The 18831-nt window shown below is 33.7% G+C and overlaps 2 protein-coding genes across 4 annotated transcripts; both read left to right on the top strand.

The window, feature by feature from the left end:
• The first annotated feature begins 225 nt into the window (after nucleotides 1-225).
• On the top strand, nucleotides 226-4780 carry Taldo (Transaldolase). Of its 2 annotated transcripts, none has more exons than XM_053743796.1 (8): nucleotides 226-272; nucleotides 614-715; nucleotides 826-949; nucleotides 1428-1535; nucleotides 2230-2361; nucleotides 2741-2866; nucleotides 3517-3742; nucleotides 4107-4780. In XM_053743796.1, the coding sequence occupies exons 1-8, from the start codon at nucleotides 266-268 to the stop codon at nucleotides 4290-4292; spliced, it is 1011 nt and encodes a 336-aa protein (XP_053599771.1). In that variant the 5' UTR covers nucleotides 226-265; the 3' UTR covers nucleotides 4293-4780. The 2 variants fall into 2 exon arrangements, with proteins under 2 accessions (XP_053599771.1, XP_053599772.1); XM_053743797.1 differs by lacking the exon at nucleotides 226-272 and adding an exon at nucleotides 385-525.
• Nucleotides 4781-6836: 2056 nt separating this feature from the next.
• LOC128669415 (sodium- and chloride-dependent glycine transporter 1-like) lies at nucleotides 6837-18768 on the top strand. Of its 2 annotated transcripts, XM_053744233.2 has the most exons (13): nucleotides 6837-7295; nucleotides 8235-8388; nucleotides 8702-8989; nucleotides 9177-9330; nucleotides 9509-9641; nucleotides 9922-10056; nucleotides 10292-10395; nucleotides 10566-10803; nucleotides 11057-11185; nucleotides 11328-11537; nucleotides 12186-12359; nucleotides 13001-13168; nucleotides 13866-14004. In XM_053744233.2, the coding sequence occupies exons 1-12, from the start codon at nucleotides 7239-7241 to the stop codon at nucleotides 13130-13132; spliced, it is 1908 nt and encodes a 635-aa protein (XP_053600208.1). In that variant the 5' UTR covers nucleotides 6837-7238; the 3' UTR covers nucleotides 13133-13168; nucleotides 13866-14004. The 2 variants fall into 2 exon arrangements, with proteins under 2 accessions (XP_053600208.1, XP_053600207.1); XM_053744232.1 differs by lacking the exons at nucleotides 6837-7295; nucleotides 8235-8388; nucleotides 8702-8989; ... (6 more) ...; nucleotides 11328-11537; nucleotides 12186-12359 and having other exon boundaries at nucleotides 13026-13168; nucleotides 13866-18768.
• Nucleotides 18769-18831: the final 63 nt, after the last annotated feature.

Raw genomic sequence — 18831 nt, forward strand, 5'->3', positions numbered from 1 at the left:
ACTTTCTGACATATGTCACAGAGTTATTTTTTTAATTACAAAGGGATTAGGCAACAGCGTCAATGCATGCATGCATGGTGCCGTTCTCGACAAATCGAGTATTACTGCACATTTATCCCGCCAGAGTACAGCACTGTATGTTAGGTACACACGCTTTGCCGCCTTTTGTATGTATAAATACATGGCAATATTAATGGCATCGCGGCAATTTTAAACTTTTACTTTTGAGTCATCGTGCGTCGTACCTTTTTACGTAGGTACCGAGATGAGAGGTAATATTTTATCTTATTGGGAAAGTGTAGGTATTGAATACCTAATTTGTACTTTATTATTATTATAATAAAGCCAAAAAATTATCAAAGTTGTTGTACACATATTGGTTATGCGGTTTTGTCAAGCCGATTGATATATTTTACAAATAATGATCAAAGTATGTTAAAAGGTTATCTTCTCGGTAAGCAATGCTTAGCATTGCGTTTGCATGACTAGCGCGTCTGACGAGGTCACCTTCACAAGCGCGTTGAAGTAGGTACAGCGTAATCGTGATCGCAACTTGGTAACATTGCACTTGTCGTTATATTGTTCTATACGTTTTCTTTTTGTATTGTTCAAGTCAGTATGAGTGGAGAGCCGCAAGCGAAACGTCCAAAAATGAGTGAATTAGATCAATTAAAGCAATATTGTACAGTGGTAGCAGACACTGGGGATTTTGAAGGTTAGTCTAGTAGTTTAGAAATTTGGTTAGTAAATTGTATTTTATTACTTATTTACTCTATTGCAATTCAGCTACATACATAACTTATGTAAAATTATTTTTGATTGTAGCTATGAAAGCTTACAAGCCCACTGATGCTACCACAAATCCAAGTCTTATCCTATCTGCAGCTGGTATGGAACAGTACCAACATCTATTAGATAAGGCTATTAAACACGGAAAGGATTCTGGCAGGTAATATTTATATTAGGAAATGTTAAAGAAATAAAAGTATTTTTATTCCATTGCCTATTGACCAGTAGTCAGTCACCAGATGATATTTGTTTAAACATTGTGTCTTGACTCTTCAAGATCAAGAGATTAATATGTTGTATATGAAGTAGATGAGTAAAAAAACGAAAGAAGAACAGTGAGCTTTTTTAAATTTATAACTTGCGGCATTGTTGATCTTCTATTTCTTTGAATACAATTTTTATTAAAGCTTTCTTCAATGTTAACCTGTCGATTGTGCAGAATCAACACAATAGATAAACAAGTGTTTGCCTGCTGCATTTGGACCAATTAGTAATTTAGACATAGTCCAACAAACCACATATTAATTATCTAGTAACAGAGATAAGTTTTGTTAAAGTCCTTAATATTTAGTGCCTATTGTCTATTTATCTACTTGTATAACATGTGTATACAAAGAACAAACTCATTATAATTTCAGTAATGTTGAGGAGCAGGTGGCAGAGACTCTTGATATGTTGAGTGTTTTGTTTGGTTGTGAAATTCTCAAAATCATTCCTGGTAGAGTTTCTGTTGAAGTAGATGCAAGGTAAGTTGTACTTGAAGTTTTAGACCAATTATTAGTCCTATCTCCACACAGTTTAACTTTCAAGATACTTTTAAATAACCTTGTTTCAAATATGGAAGAAAATATGAAGTTCAATAAAATTGTGAACATGCATCATGAAATTTCGGTTCCCTGTTTTTGTGCACAAAAACATTACAAAATTATATGCATATAATTTTATGTCATAATTTAACATGGAATACTTTTACTTATTATAATAATAGTTACAAACAATATTAATTTGGCATAATGTTTTAGGCACAATTTTTTTTACGCATACATACCATAAGCATAACAATTTTTAAGCATAATATTCTAAAGCATTAGTGGCTTATGGGTGTCCAAGGGCCACCCGCCACATCCTAAGCTACTGCTAACTATAGCTTTATGCAAATCAAAATGATGGTAAAATACATAACTATAATTAAGCTTATTGAAAAGGTATGCCAAAATACAACTATGTCAAAATATTATTATGTCAAAGAAATATATGCCTAACTTGTTATGCTAAATTAATTTAGGATAAAAAATGTATGCCAAAAAAGGGTTAATTTCATTAATTTACTATCAAGAATTTATCCTTGTTAAATGAAGGTTGTTTCAACTTCATTGATTCATGTAAGGATCTTTATAGGTATTGAAGTCAATATTTTTATAAATGTATGTACTTTTTCAGATTGTCCTTTGATAAGGATGCTAGCATTGCAAAAGCCATTAAGTTGATTAATATTTTTGCTGAGTATGGGATTAAGAAAGAGAGAATTTTAATCAAATTGGCTTCCACATGGGAAGGAATTCAAGCTGCAAGGTATCTACTTTTATTTTATACCAATAATACAATACAAATCTAAGGCTGATTTACCTAATTAGAAAATATTACAAAATACATTATGTGCTTTAATTCTAGTCACATAGTATAATTAATGCGGTCTAGTAGACTAGCCAAGTGTAAAAACTTTTGTAAGATATTAAAAAAATGGAGTTCAAAGAATACAAAATAATATCAAATAAGAAATAGAGGGTCTAAATTCCAAGCATAAATGTCTTAAGTATTTGTATCACTATATCTAAGTAAAAAAAATGTAGTAACTCTTTTTTCAGATATTTTGTAAATTAAATCAAAATTTATATGTCTTTTTTATCAGTGTGTAAATGCGTTGTGCTTATCAATACCTTTTTATTTACAGAGAATTGGAAAAAAAACATGGTATCCATTGTAATCTGACTTTATTATTCTCTTTATATCAAGCTATTGCTTGTGCTGAAGCTAATGTTACACTCATATCTCCATTTGTTGGACGAATTTTGGATTGGTAAGTTTTATTTACGAATTCGATAAATCAGCATAGCATCTCTTAGATTTTAGACTTCTAAAACTATTACAAAATTGCAAGGATATAAAATTAAAAAGTTGTAAGTATTACAACATTGAGCAACTCAACAGCCTGTGTAGACACGATTATGACGAAATTACAACGGTAGCTAAACATGTGGGTGTCGAGTGCTAACATTAGGCCATAATCGTGTTTCGATTGTTTTTCAATACTAATCCTCAATGTATTTTAATAAGAATAATTTTTTAGTATTTTGCTTAATCTTTGTAAATGAATTAACATGTAAGGTACTCGAGATAAGAATTATTTTCGAAATCACAATCTATCTATAAAGAGTAGAAAATAAATGAGGGAGCTGTGGTCTCTTAGTTGGCAATACTGGATGTATTATTAAGATAATTATATCAACCAATCTTGACTACAACATTTGGTATTGCCATGGCAATTTTTTTAATGTGTTTTCTACTGTTTATATATATACTATACTTTAGTCGCCTAAAACATAAAGTGCATGAAGTGAAATCTTATGGTAACACAATACAAAAGATATATTGTACCAAAGAAAAATACAGAATAGAAATATACAAATAAAATGCAGACTTTACTAATTAAATGAATTCAAATTTCAGGTATGTGGAACACACGAAAAAGACATACGAGGCGAAGGAGGACCCGGGTGTGGTGTCAGTGACGCGGGTGTTCAACTACTACAAGAAGTTCGGGTACAAGACGCAGGTGATGGGCGCCTCGTTCCGCAACATCGGCGAGATCCGCGAGCTGGCCGGCTGCGACCTGCTCACCATCAGCCCCAAGCTGCTGCAGGAGCTGGCCAATAGCAACCAGCCACTCAAAAAAGTTTGTATCTCTTTTTATCATCACCCATTTTTATAGTATTTTTTAAACATGATACATACAATCTGTCAATGGTCGAAGATGAATGACGGTGGTTTGTCCTCTTGGCTGGCATTACTGAGTGTTTTTCAACCAATTTTCACCAAAAGTAAGATGTAGTTCGTTTTCTATACTTTATAGACATATTGTGTGGTAACGGGTATTTTGGTTTAGTAAATTGTGACTACATTGAAATCATAATCTGTTATTAGACATGTTTGTTCATTCCAATGACGAGGCATAAAGCTTCCAGTTAGGGCCTCAAGAGATTTGTGGTCTGTGACAATACTGAATATTTCCATATATTAATAATTACATTTGTTTTCAGGTACTTGATCCTAAACTAGCTGCTCAAAGTGATATCGAAAAAATATCCCTGTCTGAGGCTCAATTCCGTTGGCATCTCAATGAGGACCAGATGGCGACTGACAAACTATCAGACGGCATAAGGAAATTCGCTGCTGACACCAGAAAGCTGGAATCTCTCATCAAAACGCTCCTAGCTAAAAAGTAAAACTCACAAATTAAGTTTAAGAATAAGTGTTTTCCGGATTAAGTACATTGTTATTTACGTACATAATGTCGTCAACTTGCAATTATATATTTTTAAATATGTGTTAAATGTCAAGGATATTACCTTATGAGTCACATTTTGAAGTCGTGAATATTTCTTTGAGTATGTTCATTTTTCAATATCTATGTACTGTCGTATATTGTGTAATATAAATATTATATACACTACTAAATATTTATTTCTGAATTCTATTGTTATATTGCGTGTTACTTACATTTGGTTGTTAAATAACTATTAAAGTAATAATGTGTAATAAACGATGTGATATAATCACACGTTGTTGATATTATAACTTATCATATTTGGAGAACTGATAAAATGGGACCACAAAATTTATGTAATCATTCCAAATTTTTTATATCTTTGTTACTTTTTATGGGAAAGGTATTTATACATTTTCTGATCATAAATAAAAAAAATAAAATTGGTCTAATGTTTTTTCATGGCTTTCTGTGCCGTTGCCGCCGGCTACTTCCCATACCTATCACTACCTACTAGAGTTATCAATTAGGATATATTCCTTATTAAAAACATGAGATCTCATGTTTATTTCCACTTCTTATAGGTACATACCTATTTTATATTATTAAGTAAATATATATAAGTAAATATAATAGATAGAAATATATTTATTTATTCAGGGTATTTTTTTCCACTTTATACTTCATTCATGCTCACATTGTACAGCCAAATAAAAATAAATTTACAGTAAAAGAACATAACATTTTCTGCTCTATTCCTTATTAATAACATGTACTTCTTATAGGTACATACCTATTTTATATTATTATTCTATCTATTTATTTATCCCTGAATAAATTTGGATTATTTTGATCCATTTTATACTTCATTATATGCTCACATTGTACAGCCAAATAAAAATAAATTTACAGTAAAAGAACATAACATTTTCTGCTTACAACATGATCAGTTGAGAGAACAAGAAAAGACATAAGTTACGGTAGTACCTTCCCACCTCGTTGACTTTGATTTGTGAAAAAAATACACATTTGTTTGAATTGGATAGGGGTTCAGGCCCACGAGGTTCTCCGTTGCGGAGCAGCATAGTGATGCGACGACGAAAAGAGATGTATTTTCTCTAGCGGTAGGCGACTAACTACAGTCTATTCCTGCTGACTAATCCCAATCCTATTAATGTTATAAATGCGAAAGTTTCTGAAGATGACTGTATGTATGTTTGTTACTCTTCACGAAAAATCTACTGTTATGAAATTTGGTACACGGGTAGAACATAACTTTGAATAACACGTAGGGTACTTTTTATCTCGAAATTCCCACGGGAGCGAAGCCCCAGGGCGAAGCAAGTATTATAAATGTGAAAGTGAGTTTGTTCTTGCTGCTTCATGCTTTAATCTAGGTACTCCACTACTCTTCTTGAAATTTCGCACTCATACACATAAAAAGTGGTGAATGTGAGCAACCTTGTGAGTTTCTTAACAGCCAGTTAATTTTTTTTTTAAATCTTTGCAAGATATCCTACACTAGGTACATACTCACAAATCCCATACATTTTTATTTACAAGAAATTCAGTCTAACCGTGACCATGAAAATTGACATTTCTAATTACGAAGGTAGGATTATCAATATTATTTCAGTCATCCGTTGAGTATACAAATCTTTTGTATATAACAGCATAAATATAAAAGTTGGTAATTTAGATTAGGTACCTATAGGATGGCACGTGAGTAGGGCAGGCGGGCGCGCACCGTCCCGTGATCAATACGTTGCTCTACTTTCAACGGCCTTCTCTGCCGCCACAGCCTCCCTTTATGCTATGCTTGCTTGCTGCCATGCGATCCTCTATTTACATGCTTGTGCATTGAAAATTGCATATAATACTTTAGATTTTTTTTCGTTTCAGGGTAAATTTATTTCGTTATACTATCATTGGTAGGATTTTTCCATTTATTCACTAAAACTTAGATAGGTACACTAAAAAATACTAGGACTTAAGTAAGTACAGTAATTATTAAAAAAACAATTTACCTAGTATACATTTTATTGTATTTTTTACGAGCGAGCGAACGAGCTTAAGCATTTTTATCCATATTGTATAAGATGATAGAGACAAAATTCCTCGTGTAGGTATCGCAAAGTTCCCGCGGGTATGGAATCTGCTGTAGATACAAAGAAGGAAAGGAAGTAGGTATCTACCTACTGTTATTTATTTATAGAGTGGAAATATTATCAATTAACTTTAGTGTGTGTATTCAATTATCAGTTCTTTGAGTATATAGGTACCTATTTCTATAGTTGGCATATGAGAAACGGCTATGATAATTAGAAGTTAATTAAGTAAGTAAATAGGTATATTTGCATAAGTAGGTAAGTAGGTAGTTCATAAATATAAGAAATGTCTTTATCTGTATCTTTAGATGATGGTTTCTTAGTGAATATAGTTAATTGATTATGTAGTATTATTAGTGTAAGGTCGTTTGTCGATCTTTGAAGAATGATTTGATTTGCGAGATTTCAGTACGAAATTTATCTCAGAATTTCATAGAGGGGTAAAGTAGGGTGAGGAGTGGAGGGTGGAGGCGGAGTCTTGATATTGACCTAGATGTTCATTCAGAGTTCGGTCGATGCGAAACTTGACATCTGCGCGTTCCTGCGTTTTGTGTTTTTCGATTTAACGTGTGCTTAACTCGTCCACCTATTTTTCATTTCTATTATACACGATAATTTATTTGTGACGCGCGAGAGAATCGTTGTGATTGCATACATCATAGCAGTGACACGCTGGTCTTAGAGTGTGATGTGTTGTGCGATGGTGGACGGCCTCTGTACTATCCTCTCTCTAGATATTATCTGTAACATGATCAGCCTTCGTTTCGTGCTTAAATAGTTTCTGTATATCGTTCAATATGGAGAAATCAAAAGTTCACATTCCGGCAGTGACGACAAGCATTCCCGAAATGGAGGTAGGTAAAAAACGACCTACTTACTCTTACGTAAATTTAAATACTTTAAAATTTTATTGATTTGTAAATTTAAATATTTTAATTACAAAACCATATACTTCTGCACTGGAAGTATTGCATAATCTATGCTTCTGGTAATATTTGTCTGATTGTAACAGGTTGACTTTGATGATGGGATCATCAACTAAGTGAAGTACCTACCTACCTATATGCATACAAAGTTTTTATTGCTACTCTACTGAATAATTACTTCGAACTTTATACAATTAAATTATACACTATTATATAAGATAACAAAACAAAATTTATGAATATTAAATATTTATATTTGGCTTCTATTTCACTCAAACAGTTTGATAACTTGATACGAAAGATAGATTTGTAAGAAACAAAATACTTTTTATTACAAATTCCACGAAACCGGTCATAACAAAGAACAATATTTTATAGAATTTCCAACTTAGATGAAATGACGAGCCTCACTCGTCATTTTTCCTTAGCTTTGGTATCCGCCCTCACCTTGTATCAGCGCAAAGTGTCATTTCTTTCCATACTACTTCCTAGAGGGTTGAGTATAATACAACTAGAGACTTCGACTTCCATCCATCTCTCTTTAGGTATTCCTCTCCTATAATCATCATACCTCTTTCATAATTTTTGTCAGTAAAATTTTCCTCTCCTCTCATCATCAAGTGTTCAAACCAAAAGATTATCAACTTTCAAACTTCCTGTTTTATAAATATTCCTTATCCAATCCTTACATCCTAATTTTGGCATCGAAAACTGGATCAAATAGGTATAACGCTCTTGCATGAGTAGCGCTACAATAGGCATTTATTATAATGCCTTCTTTTTTTTAATATTTAAAAAAGATAGCGCATCATTTCAAACTAGAAAAGCTATAGGTACGAGATATTGAAACTCAGTAAAAATTCATAGTTCCAGGAAGAGGGTGGACGAGAGCCGACAGCGGAGGAACCAGAGCGTGGGAACTGGACGGGTCGCTTCGATTTTCTTTTGTCACTGCTGGGCTACAGTGTGGGCTTGGGGAATGTCTGGCGATTCCCTTACCTATGTTACAATAATGGCGGAGGTGAGTATTCGTGATATTTTTAGGTCATCATATGTCTACAATTTTACCGCGAGAATTGAAAATAATAATTAATACTAACAAACTAATGATTGTATGGTTGGTACCAAATAAAAGTACCTACTTGTAACATATTATCCTCATAGAAAAATGCAATGGAATTTTTATTTCAAACTTAATGGTGTATATCAGTATGGAGTATATCAGTTTTCTTGATTTCAGGCAGGCATCATTTCATTACACACAGGCATCGACCACCACAACACATTGTGATGGTTCTACTTTTATCAACTAATTACTGTCATTTCTCTTCCAGGTGCATTTCTTATTCCGTTTACGGTAATGCTAATAATAGCGGGGCTCCCGCTCATGTTCATGGAACTGTCTTTCGGCCAATACGCCGCGCTCGGGCCAGTGGCCGTCTACAACAAATTCTGTCCTCTCTTCCAAGGCCTGGGCTACGGTATGGTCATCGTCTCCAGCATCGTCATGCTGTACTACAATCTCATTATTGCCTGGACTATTTACTACATGGCCGTATCTTTTGCGAGTATTTTCTACCAGTTGCCGTGGCAAAATTGTGATGCTGAATGGAGCACAGAGTGTGAGTGTCGACTGTGTATCTTTTTATCTTTGATTTTACGTTTACATCTATAATACATTCACTCATTTCTTGACAACATTTTTGCAAATTTTTTCTAATAGTGTTTAATACTGATATTATTGATTCTAATACTGATAATATTTCTAATACTGAGTAGGTAACACCTTTAAATCTATCATATTTTCAGTCTGTTATTCATACGAGGAAGCGGATCGATGTGAGGTAAACAATGGAACTTACTATTTGAGGAAATGTTTCAATCAGAGCTACGCCGCTCTCCACAACATTGGCGCGTTAGCGGAGGTTGCTCTTCGACGGCCTCCAGCTGAGGAGTACTTTACGTAAGATTTGTTTTATTTACTATCTACTCTAGTTTTATGGGAAAGGAAATTCTGCAATAATGCAGCCGGGCTTGCCAAATCGACTTTTAATATCTTTCATTTTATATACCTAGCTTTATTATACTCGCAGTTCTTTTTAGATAAATAGTTTATATAATTATTTTCTATGTAATTCCAGAAACCAAGTTCTAGGTCTTTCGAGCGGCATTGAAGAGACCGGTGAAATTCGGTTGGGAATGGCGGTTTGTTTGTTGGCTGCGTGGCTTATAGTCTTCTTATGTTTGTTCAAAGGAGTGCAATCATCCGGCAAAGTAAGTATTTACTTCATATCATGATACTTCAGCATGATACTAAACAACTTTTGGCACAGAATAGTATCTAGCGAAATATGAATTGAAAATATCAACCCCCTATACAATGCAGGTAGGTACGGTACCTATAGTTGAGGGTAAGCAGATCAACCCAACCTAACTGATAATATACTGATAATAATGTGCTATAGAAAGTGTATTTATATTACTTTGAATGAAATTATTTTTTGACGATTTCCCTATAGAGAATCTGATATCGAATGATTTGTTTGTTTCACAGGTGGTGTACTTTACCGCTCTATTCCCTTATGTAGTATTGGTGATCTTATTCTTTCGAGGAGTGACATTGCCGGGAGCTTCTACTGGGATTCTCTTCTATCTCACACCGGACTTTAGTCAACTCGCGAATGCTCAGGTAACGTATAGTCCTAGCGTTTGGGCTTGGCTATGTTGAAACATATATTTTATCTTTGAAAGCGTGTAGCGAAGAGTTTATAATATGATTTGTGATGATTTTTTAAACTATAAAATAAGCTCTCTAGATATAAGTAGTATTTTAGTGAGTTGGACATGATAGATGTACAAACCTTTCGATATAAACTTTTTTAAGGTATGTAATTTGTTATATTTTACATCAATATTATTTTTAGGTCTGGGGAGATGCTGCAGTGCAAATATTTTTTGCTTTGAGTCCAGCGTGGGGTGGACTTATAACACTATCTTCTTATAACAAATTTACCAACAACTGCTATGTGTAAGAATATTTTTACTATTTTAATTAAAGAATAGCCCTCGACTTGGCATGCGTGAATTTAATTTTATACGAATTTCACGTAATAGAATAAAAATCTTTATACAAAGGTTTAATTAGTAGAATTTGAAAATTAACTATATTTATTATCAAAAATATTCGTACATTTGCAGGGATTCGTTGATCGTAGCCGTCTCAAACATAGCCACTTCGTTTTTCGCTGGATTGGTGATATTCTCGGTGATCGGTTTCTTAGCCCATGAGTTGAACGTCGGTGTGGACAGAGTCGTGGACCAAGGGGCTGGATTGGCTTTCATAGTGTACCCTGAAGTCGTGACGAGGCTGCCCGTGTCACCTCTGTGGTCTATACTCTTTTTTGTCATGCTGCTTACTCTTGGACTTGACTCTCAGGTATGACTATATATCACTGTACAAACTGTACATTTTACTTACGCAATGAACCTCGCTCATTTATTTTACTATAAGTTTTTGCTGATACTTTCTATAGCTTCACTACATACAAAATCTACAACCCTCGACGTACCATACTTATGACATAAGTAGGTAGGTACTTATTTAAATGCATTATTTTATTTGTATAGTTCTTCGTTTAGTTTCCGATTTGTGAATTTTTATGAACAAAATTGTATTTCATTTGTTCCAGTTCGCGCTTATGGAAACAGTAACAACAGCCATACTGGACAAATTTCCAAATTTCCGTCAGAAAAAAGGATGGGTTGTTTTTACTGTAGCTGTTTTTGGATATCTGGGAGGACTGATTTTTACCACCAACGTAAGTAATTGTTTATTAATAAATTATGTTATTATACTGTAAATAGGTAATTATTTCTATTGTGTTTATCATCAATTAATGACCATTTTATTTTATTTTTTGTTGATCTATGTTAATGGGAGATATATTTTCCCGATTACAGAGCGGTATGTACTGGTTGCAACTGATGGATAAGTATGCCGCGAACTGGTCTGTCCTCATCATAGCTATTGGAGAATGCATCCTTATCGCTTGGATCTATGGGGCTGAGAAGTTTTGTCGCGACATTCAGGACATGATTGGGAAGCAGTCCAAACTATGGATATATTTCTGGAGTGCTATGTGGCGGGTGATCACTCCAGCTGCTCTTGTGGTACGTAATTTCCTTTATGTATTTCTTTTGGTTGATCTATGCTTTAGATAAGTATTTTGTCACTGTCTTAAGTTTTGAAAGTAGAATTCCTATTACGTCACTTGTCGGTATGACCGTCAGTCGCTTGAGCTCCATTTTGGAAAGTCATTTTGTAGATGAAATTGCTACCCGTGTGTTGCAATGGTGGCCTATTGGTATACATATCATATCTACCACCAGGTAGAACTACGTACACAGTGATACAATCGATGTAGTAGGTAGTTAACACAACCTAGGACAACTCCCGTGACTGTACCGTGCTTCCTTGCATCATGGTTTATAAGATTTCGGTCCTCAATACGTCGTTACATATCTATGCTATTTATGGTAATAGTATGTTATTTATGGTAATTGTAAACCTGCATTTAATATCTGATGTACAAAATTTTAATTACTATTAATTATATTGTCACTGAACTCTAATGATGTGTTTGTGTAAATTTAAATTTAGAAAATGAAGGAATTGCTCATAGACAGGTGAAATGTATTGTTTATGCGTATGAGTCACACAGTTTTTTAACTGTCCTGGTTAGGCAAGGGCTTTTGTCCGATTCGAGTCTTGAATTTTACATCGCATTAATTACAAAAAAATAAATATTTAAATTTCAGTTTATTCTGGTGTTCAACTGGATCGAATACAAACCGGCGTCGTATGGACACTACGTGTATCCGATGTGGGCGGACGCAGTGGGGTGGACTCTCGGAGTATTGCCAGTGGTGGTGGTGGTGCTGATGGCGGTGGACCAGATCTGCAGCGGGCCTGATGAGCTGACTATCATGGAGGTTATGTCTTCTTATTAAACATGCTTTGCGAGTAGATTTTTACTTGTAAGAAATTGTGTTAGTGCTTTTGATGATGTAACTAGATATGCTGATCTGGATGAGTTAGTTCAATTGTTGTCGTTGTCAGATGAGATCAGCGAAATATTAGGCAAACATTTCGGAATATGGTCGGGACATTAAGGGCTCGAAATTGGCCTTTTTTTGCTCGACTTGGGCCCCCAGATTTAATTAAATGTATCCAATTAAGATAGGTAATATTTTCATTATTCAAGTTCTTACTTGACTTTTGTCATTCCTCTTGTCATTCCACGTGAAATTAATTTAATTAACATCATTAATTAACGGTGAAACAGGAACACTGACCGAAATAATAGATAGTAACATAAACCCTTTATTGCACCATTCTCAGGAATTATAAGTTGCAATATATACAATTTAAAAAAAAGTATAAGTATCTTTCGATCAGTGTCCCTTTGACGTGGAAAATAGGGTCACTTTCATGCATATGAGTATATATGCAGGTATCGAAATATCTTATACCACGATTTATTGCACAATAAATGCGCATATTTTGAAAATCTAAGTGAAAAAAAATATAAAGAAACAGTTAATTTTCATAAGTTGGTATTTGTGTGTAACAGAAGGCACGCGTGCTGGCGCGGCCGACGGAGGAGTGGGGCCCGCCGGCGATGGGCGGCGCGCCGGCGCCCGAGCTGTCGCCGCCCGTGCTGCTGCTGCACGGCCGGCCCGTGCTGCGCGAGCGCGGCGCTTGACCCCCGCACGCGCACGTCTTGAGACACATGCGAAAGGTATCACTTTCTATATGATCACTGAGGAAGCCTAGTGGGGTCTGGTGGCCTAGTGGTTAAAACCGTCCGCCTGTGATCGAAGGGTCCCAGGTTCGAATTCTACCTGTGCAAATTGGTGGAAACCGACTACTTGGCACTAAATGGCGGTAGGTAGGCATAAAAGTCAATATAATCTGATACCAGTGTTCGCAAAACTGCCCTATTTGGAAGCTGTCTGTGTTCAGTGTTCTGACGACCTCGGTGGCTGGCTCTGGCGCAGTGGTAAAGTGCTTGCCTTTGAACCGAGACGTCCGATCACGATGGAAAATGATCTTTTTCTGATTGCGCCGGGTCTTGAATGGATATATATATATTTGTTATAAAATATAGTAGTATCGTTGAGTTAGTATCCCATAACACAGTCTCGAATTTACTTTAGGGCTAGCTCAATTTGTGTGATTTGTCCTAATATTTATTTATAGTGTTTTTTAGTGACCACAACTCGAACAGTTTTCTTGGGACAACCTCCATTATCTCAAAAGTTTAGAAAATATACAATTTACAATAGTTTAGATTAAGTTACTTCACGGATTTTGGTGGCCACCGATTTCGATAAGTAGTACCTACCTAGGAAACTGTGACTATATTGTGTAATGGAAAACTATAATACTTTATTTATCCAGCGTGGCATAATTATATTGTTTTTTCAACCTTTCAGACTTCTCAAGACGGTGGGGATAATATGTCTATAACAAGTGGAGTGGAAAATGAAATTAAGAAACCTATTGTGGGAATAATGAAAACAAAACGAAATTCAATCAAAAAGAAGGTTCAGAACTTTAGCCATGAGTCGGACGATGGTGTAATTGAACCTCTCTTACATAAAGAGAAAATGGAGACTCCGAATCAAAGTGCCAAATGTTTGTTGCCAAAAACCAAGACTGAATCGTGTGAAAAGGGGAATGACAGAGATAAATTACTATCTGATGATAGACTCGAAAAACCTTCACTCAGTGCTGCTCCGAGTGTGTATGGAAACCCTTCGATTCCAAATGGGACAAAAGAAACCAAGAAAATATACGAAAATTCAAGTACAATCCACAACCATATGAATTCTAACGTTTTTAGTAATTTTGATGATGCCAAGAAAATAATTACACCGAGAAGTCAAATTCTTGTGGAAATCAATGATAATAAACGAATTGGTTACAATCCCAGTCCTTTAATATTCACAACAGCAAAAATTCATACGGATGTTAAAACGAAAAGTATGGAACCGGTTCAAGTCACCCCCGTCCCAATTTTATCAACAATTGAAGGTAGTGTCAAAGTGGGTGTGGGCAAAAATATATCTGGAATATGCGAGGGCAATAATATGGTTAATACTGTTTGTACGAAACCTTATGAAACGGAAACAAAAGATATCAAAAATGCACAAATCAGCACTGCAAGCAGTGATTTTTCTCCATGTATGATATCTAGTGAGAATAATTTTAAAAGAAATGTTGTAATGGATCCAGATATGATTTCTGCAAGTAGTAGTATTTTGTCCAATCATTCTATAAAACCTGTAAATACTGTCGATATCAAGAAAATTCCGAATACAGATTTAAATACAGCAACGAAAAACACACTGGTTAGTACAAATATTCCTCTTAATGCGGATGCGAAAGATATTAAAACGAAAGCAAGTGTAGATGTTCATAAAAATAATGAAACAAATAAAATAGTAGCATCTCAAGGAACATCTGCAAATAGCACAAAAACAAAGAAGTCATTTGAGGAATCAATCATAGAACCGAAAAAGGAAAATATTCTATCTGAAACTAGTTTCATAAAAACTAATGATAAAGACAATTCGCAATCTACACCTGTATCCACGGCTACTTCAATAAAAAATGAAACAATTTCAATCAAAACACTTTCACCAGCAACCAGTGCTATAGCAACATCTCCGTGTACAACAATGACCTCAATATCTAATATGTACTCAGGATCTTTGGCAGTTAGTAAGGCTGTAGCAACAACGTCAGAATGTACTAAGAATATAATAACTAATATAACATCTGCAGTAAAACCCACAGTTTCACAAGCTTTGGTAACTTTAGTCACAACACCTTTAATTACTTCATCATCATTGGTTATATCTACTAACCCTAACGCCACGACTAAAGTACTTACTTCAAAACCTTTGGCAGTAAAAACAATTCCAGTTACAACATCTTCTCCTAAACCTATGACTTCACAATCAGTTTTGGTCAATACTGTTACAAAGCCATCTTCAGGAGCAGACATAGTTTTAAATAAGACAGTAAAGCCTACTGAAATTCCATCTTCCAACACCAAATCAAATGTCAAAACTATTTCTGCAAATAATGACATAAGCAAATCTTTAAATAAGTCAAAACCAACTACTGTATCAACCTCAAGTACTTCTATTTCCACTTCAATAGTACCGAGTGTAAAAAGGCAAGAAAGTTTAAAACAAACAACTAAGCCAACTATATCTGGTACAAAGTCATCTACGTCAACAATTATTTCAAAACCAGCCATAGTGTCGTCTACCCCGACATCATTTTCCGGAAAAGGGTCAAAGCCAACATCAACAAAATCAAGCAGTAGCTCAGTAAAAACCTTAATAACTTCAAATGATAAACCATCGAACAGTGGCTCTAGTAAAACAATCACCTCTACGAAATCGCTGAATAAGCAAATTGACGCAAAAGGTACCGAGAGTAACAAAAAAATATAACACTTACGGGATATTGTTTGTAGGTATAATATCGTCGCTCAATTCAAAGTGATAGTTTAAGAATACCTATATGTTATAAGTTTTGTGTTTTGGTCGGGATTCAATAAAAAGAAGAGAAAGTAAAGCTGTTACTAAAATTTTCCAAAGTAAATCAACCACGATATATTATTTATTACAAAATAATTATAATATATTTTTATGTGTTAGCTATTTTTATATTTTTTACGTTTTGTCTTTTTCAAACCAGTAAATACGGTTAATAAAAATTGAACTGTAGTATTTCTATCAATGAAAGCAAGTCTCCATCAACATCATGGGTATAAATTAAATGTGTATGTTCGTGCTGTAGAAATTATTGTAAAGAAAAGGCGGTGGAGCCTTGGATGTGATAAATTAAATTTGTATCGAACTGATCTTTATCTATTTTTTGCTCATTAACGGAAGGAATTGAAATAAATACCTAATAATATATTTTAAGTCAAAATATGTATATGTATCTTATTTATATTTTAAAACAAGATATACTTATGTGTCTATCTATCTACCATTATTCTTAATGACAGATAGCACGAATAATGTTGTTACATTCATATATGGAATCGTTTGTTTCAAAGAGATGGTATGTAGGTTATTGGTGCTAAGATAGACATCAATATATTTCATAGACAATATTATATTTTCGATACCATTTAGAGATGATCATTTGTTACGTCTCACACAGAGTCAATTTATATCATTATTTTAAAATATCAATCTATTGTACTTACCTACTCGTAAATGGAAAAGTTATTTGGATATAATTTAAATTAACAATCGAGAGAAATTTTTTAAAAAGCAGGGTAGTGCTGATAATAGAATCTAATTCGTAAAGATTCTTATTTTTTATAATTACCTATCATTTTAAGACAATTGAGATCTTATGGGTATATTTCCTTGATGTATGCTCAGATAGACCATAGTAATAAATAATATATAATGTGAAAGCAGACATTATTTATTACCTACTTGAAAATGAATTTTAATGAAAGTGATGTGTTCTTTTAATATGTACCTTTTTTCTTGGTATGACTACAAACTTATATGCAACATACAATCAAGGTATCGATCGATAATTAGGTGCATACATATATGACTACTATTGACATATACCCTTTCTGATGACAATAGATAAAAATATATCTAATGCGAATATTTCCAAATAAGTATTTCCCATGGCTGCTAAAAGTAGTCCAAACGTATACTAATAGTTTATGTTTAAATATTATGTAGGTACGTCCAATTAATAAAAAATCCGTCTATTTTCTGCACAAATATAACCATTTATCTCTGTACCTACCTATCAATATACCTGTGCTGCCAAAGCAATACGCTCAAAAGATATTTAAATAATATGATAAACAATTACAAGTTCTTTTGGATGTTTTTAGTCTAGTGTAGAGACTATTTCATGTACTCATTTTTAAAATTCTATATTAGGATCCCTTTTTATTCGATTTGGACCTAATTTATTAATTCTCTAATAAGCCTGAATTACCTAATAAGTACTAAGACCTAATATTTTAAATTTGTTGGAATATAAATAATTAGGTATGTGCGTAAATACTGACCTCGATTTTCACATTCAAACAAATCGGAGAATATTCTGAAAAAGTACATTCAAGCTAATTTATTGTCACTAATTTTACGATGAATTGTAAGTAGTTTGTTTTGTTGTTAGAATAGAGTCTTTAGAAAAATGTGATTTTAAGTGATTTTTCAATAGTAGTTTAATGATCAGAAATTAAATAGAACAAAAATAGTCATGCTTAAATAAATATAAAATAAAACGAAATATTAAACATTATAATGTCAGTAGGAGCTTATGAAAGTAAGAGTTCTTTGCACTTTCGAAAAATTTTCAGCAAATTATTGAATTGAATCGATTGCGTACTAATATGAATGTAGGTACCTACGTACCTAACGTTGTATCAAGTCAAGTTAGAGAATTAGACTCGTCGTTTAGATATTCTACTCAAATTCTAGATTAATTTATTATAGCATATAAGAATGTAAAATTTCATAATGTAAATCTTTATTTCGTTATATTTTTTATATGAGTTTATTTTGATAAAGAACTGTTATATTTTTATCCTGTAGGTCAATAGACTTGTAAATCAGTATATGAAAAATATGATTTTTGAAAATATATTCCACCTATTTGCTTTTGCATAGGTACCTATCCAAATTATTTATTCCCTTGTTATTAAAATAACGAGTTTGTATATTGTAATACCATGACAGTTTATGTAGTGTGCGTGCGTCTCAGTAGGTAGAAGGTAACCGAGGCGACATTGTCATTCTGCTGCGATTTCATGGACGCGTGTATTGGGAAGATGTCTCGAGAAATAACTAATGTCTTCTCTATGTCAAAAGTTCTTAAGTTCAGACGTGTCTTTAGAGCTCATCCCAATACAAAGCTGTACCAATACAGGGCGAAATGGATATTGATATGAACTCATAGATAGTGGTACTACCACAGATACGTATGTTTCTACAAGACAATTAAACAAGCCTAATAATTGAATAGCGATATTGTTGTTAACTTGATGTATTTTAGAGGATTATTGATTAAAAATCGATGTTACATAGATGTTTATTGTAAATATTAGATTTAACTGAAGCCAAAGGAGTATGAGATGTTCTAGAGTGTTATTAGAAGGCTGTATTTTTGGGTGATATTTTAGATGGAAGACAGCATATCTTTGATAAATAGACATTATTTAAAGTAACACAACAAAGAAGCGGGTTATGGTTATAGGAATGATGTGATAATGCTGAGAATGTTAGTTTTAGTGTTGTTGTGCTATTAATAAAAATATGTTCAAATGTGTTTAATACTTTTTTAGCCCCCACTACAATCATATTTATGTATTTATGTACCTATTTAGTATAA

This window comes from Plodia interpunctella, chromosome 4 (assembly GCF_027563975.2).
Source record: "Plodia interpunctella isolate USDA-ARS_2022_Savannah chromosome 4, ilPloInte3.2, whole genome shotgun sequence".
NCBI classification, from domain to species: domain Eukaryota; kingdom Metazoa; phylum Arthropoda; class Insecta; order Lepidoptera; family Pyralidae; genus Plodia; species Plodia interpunctella.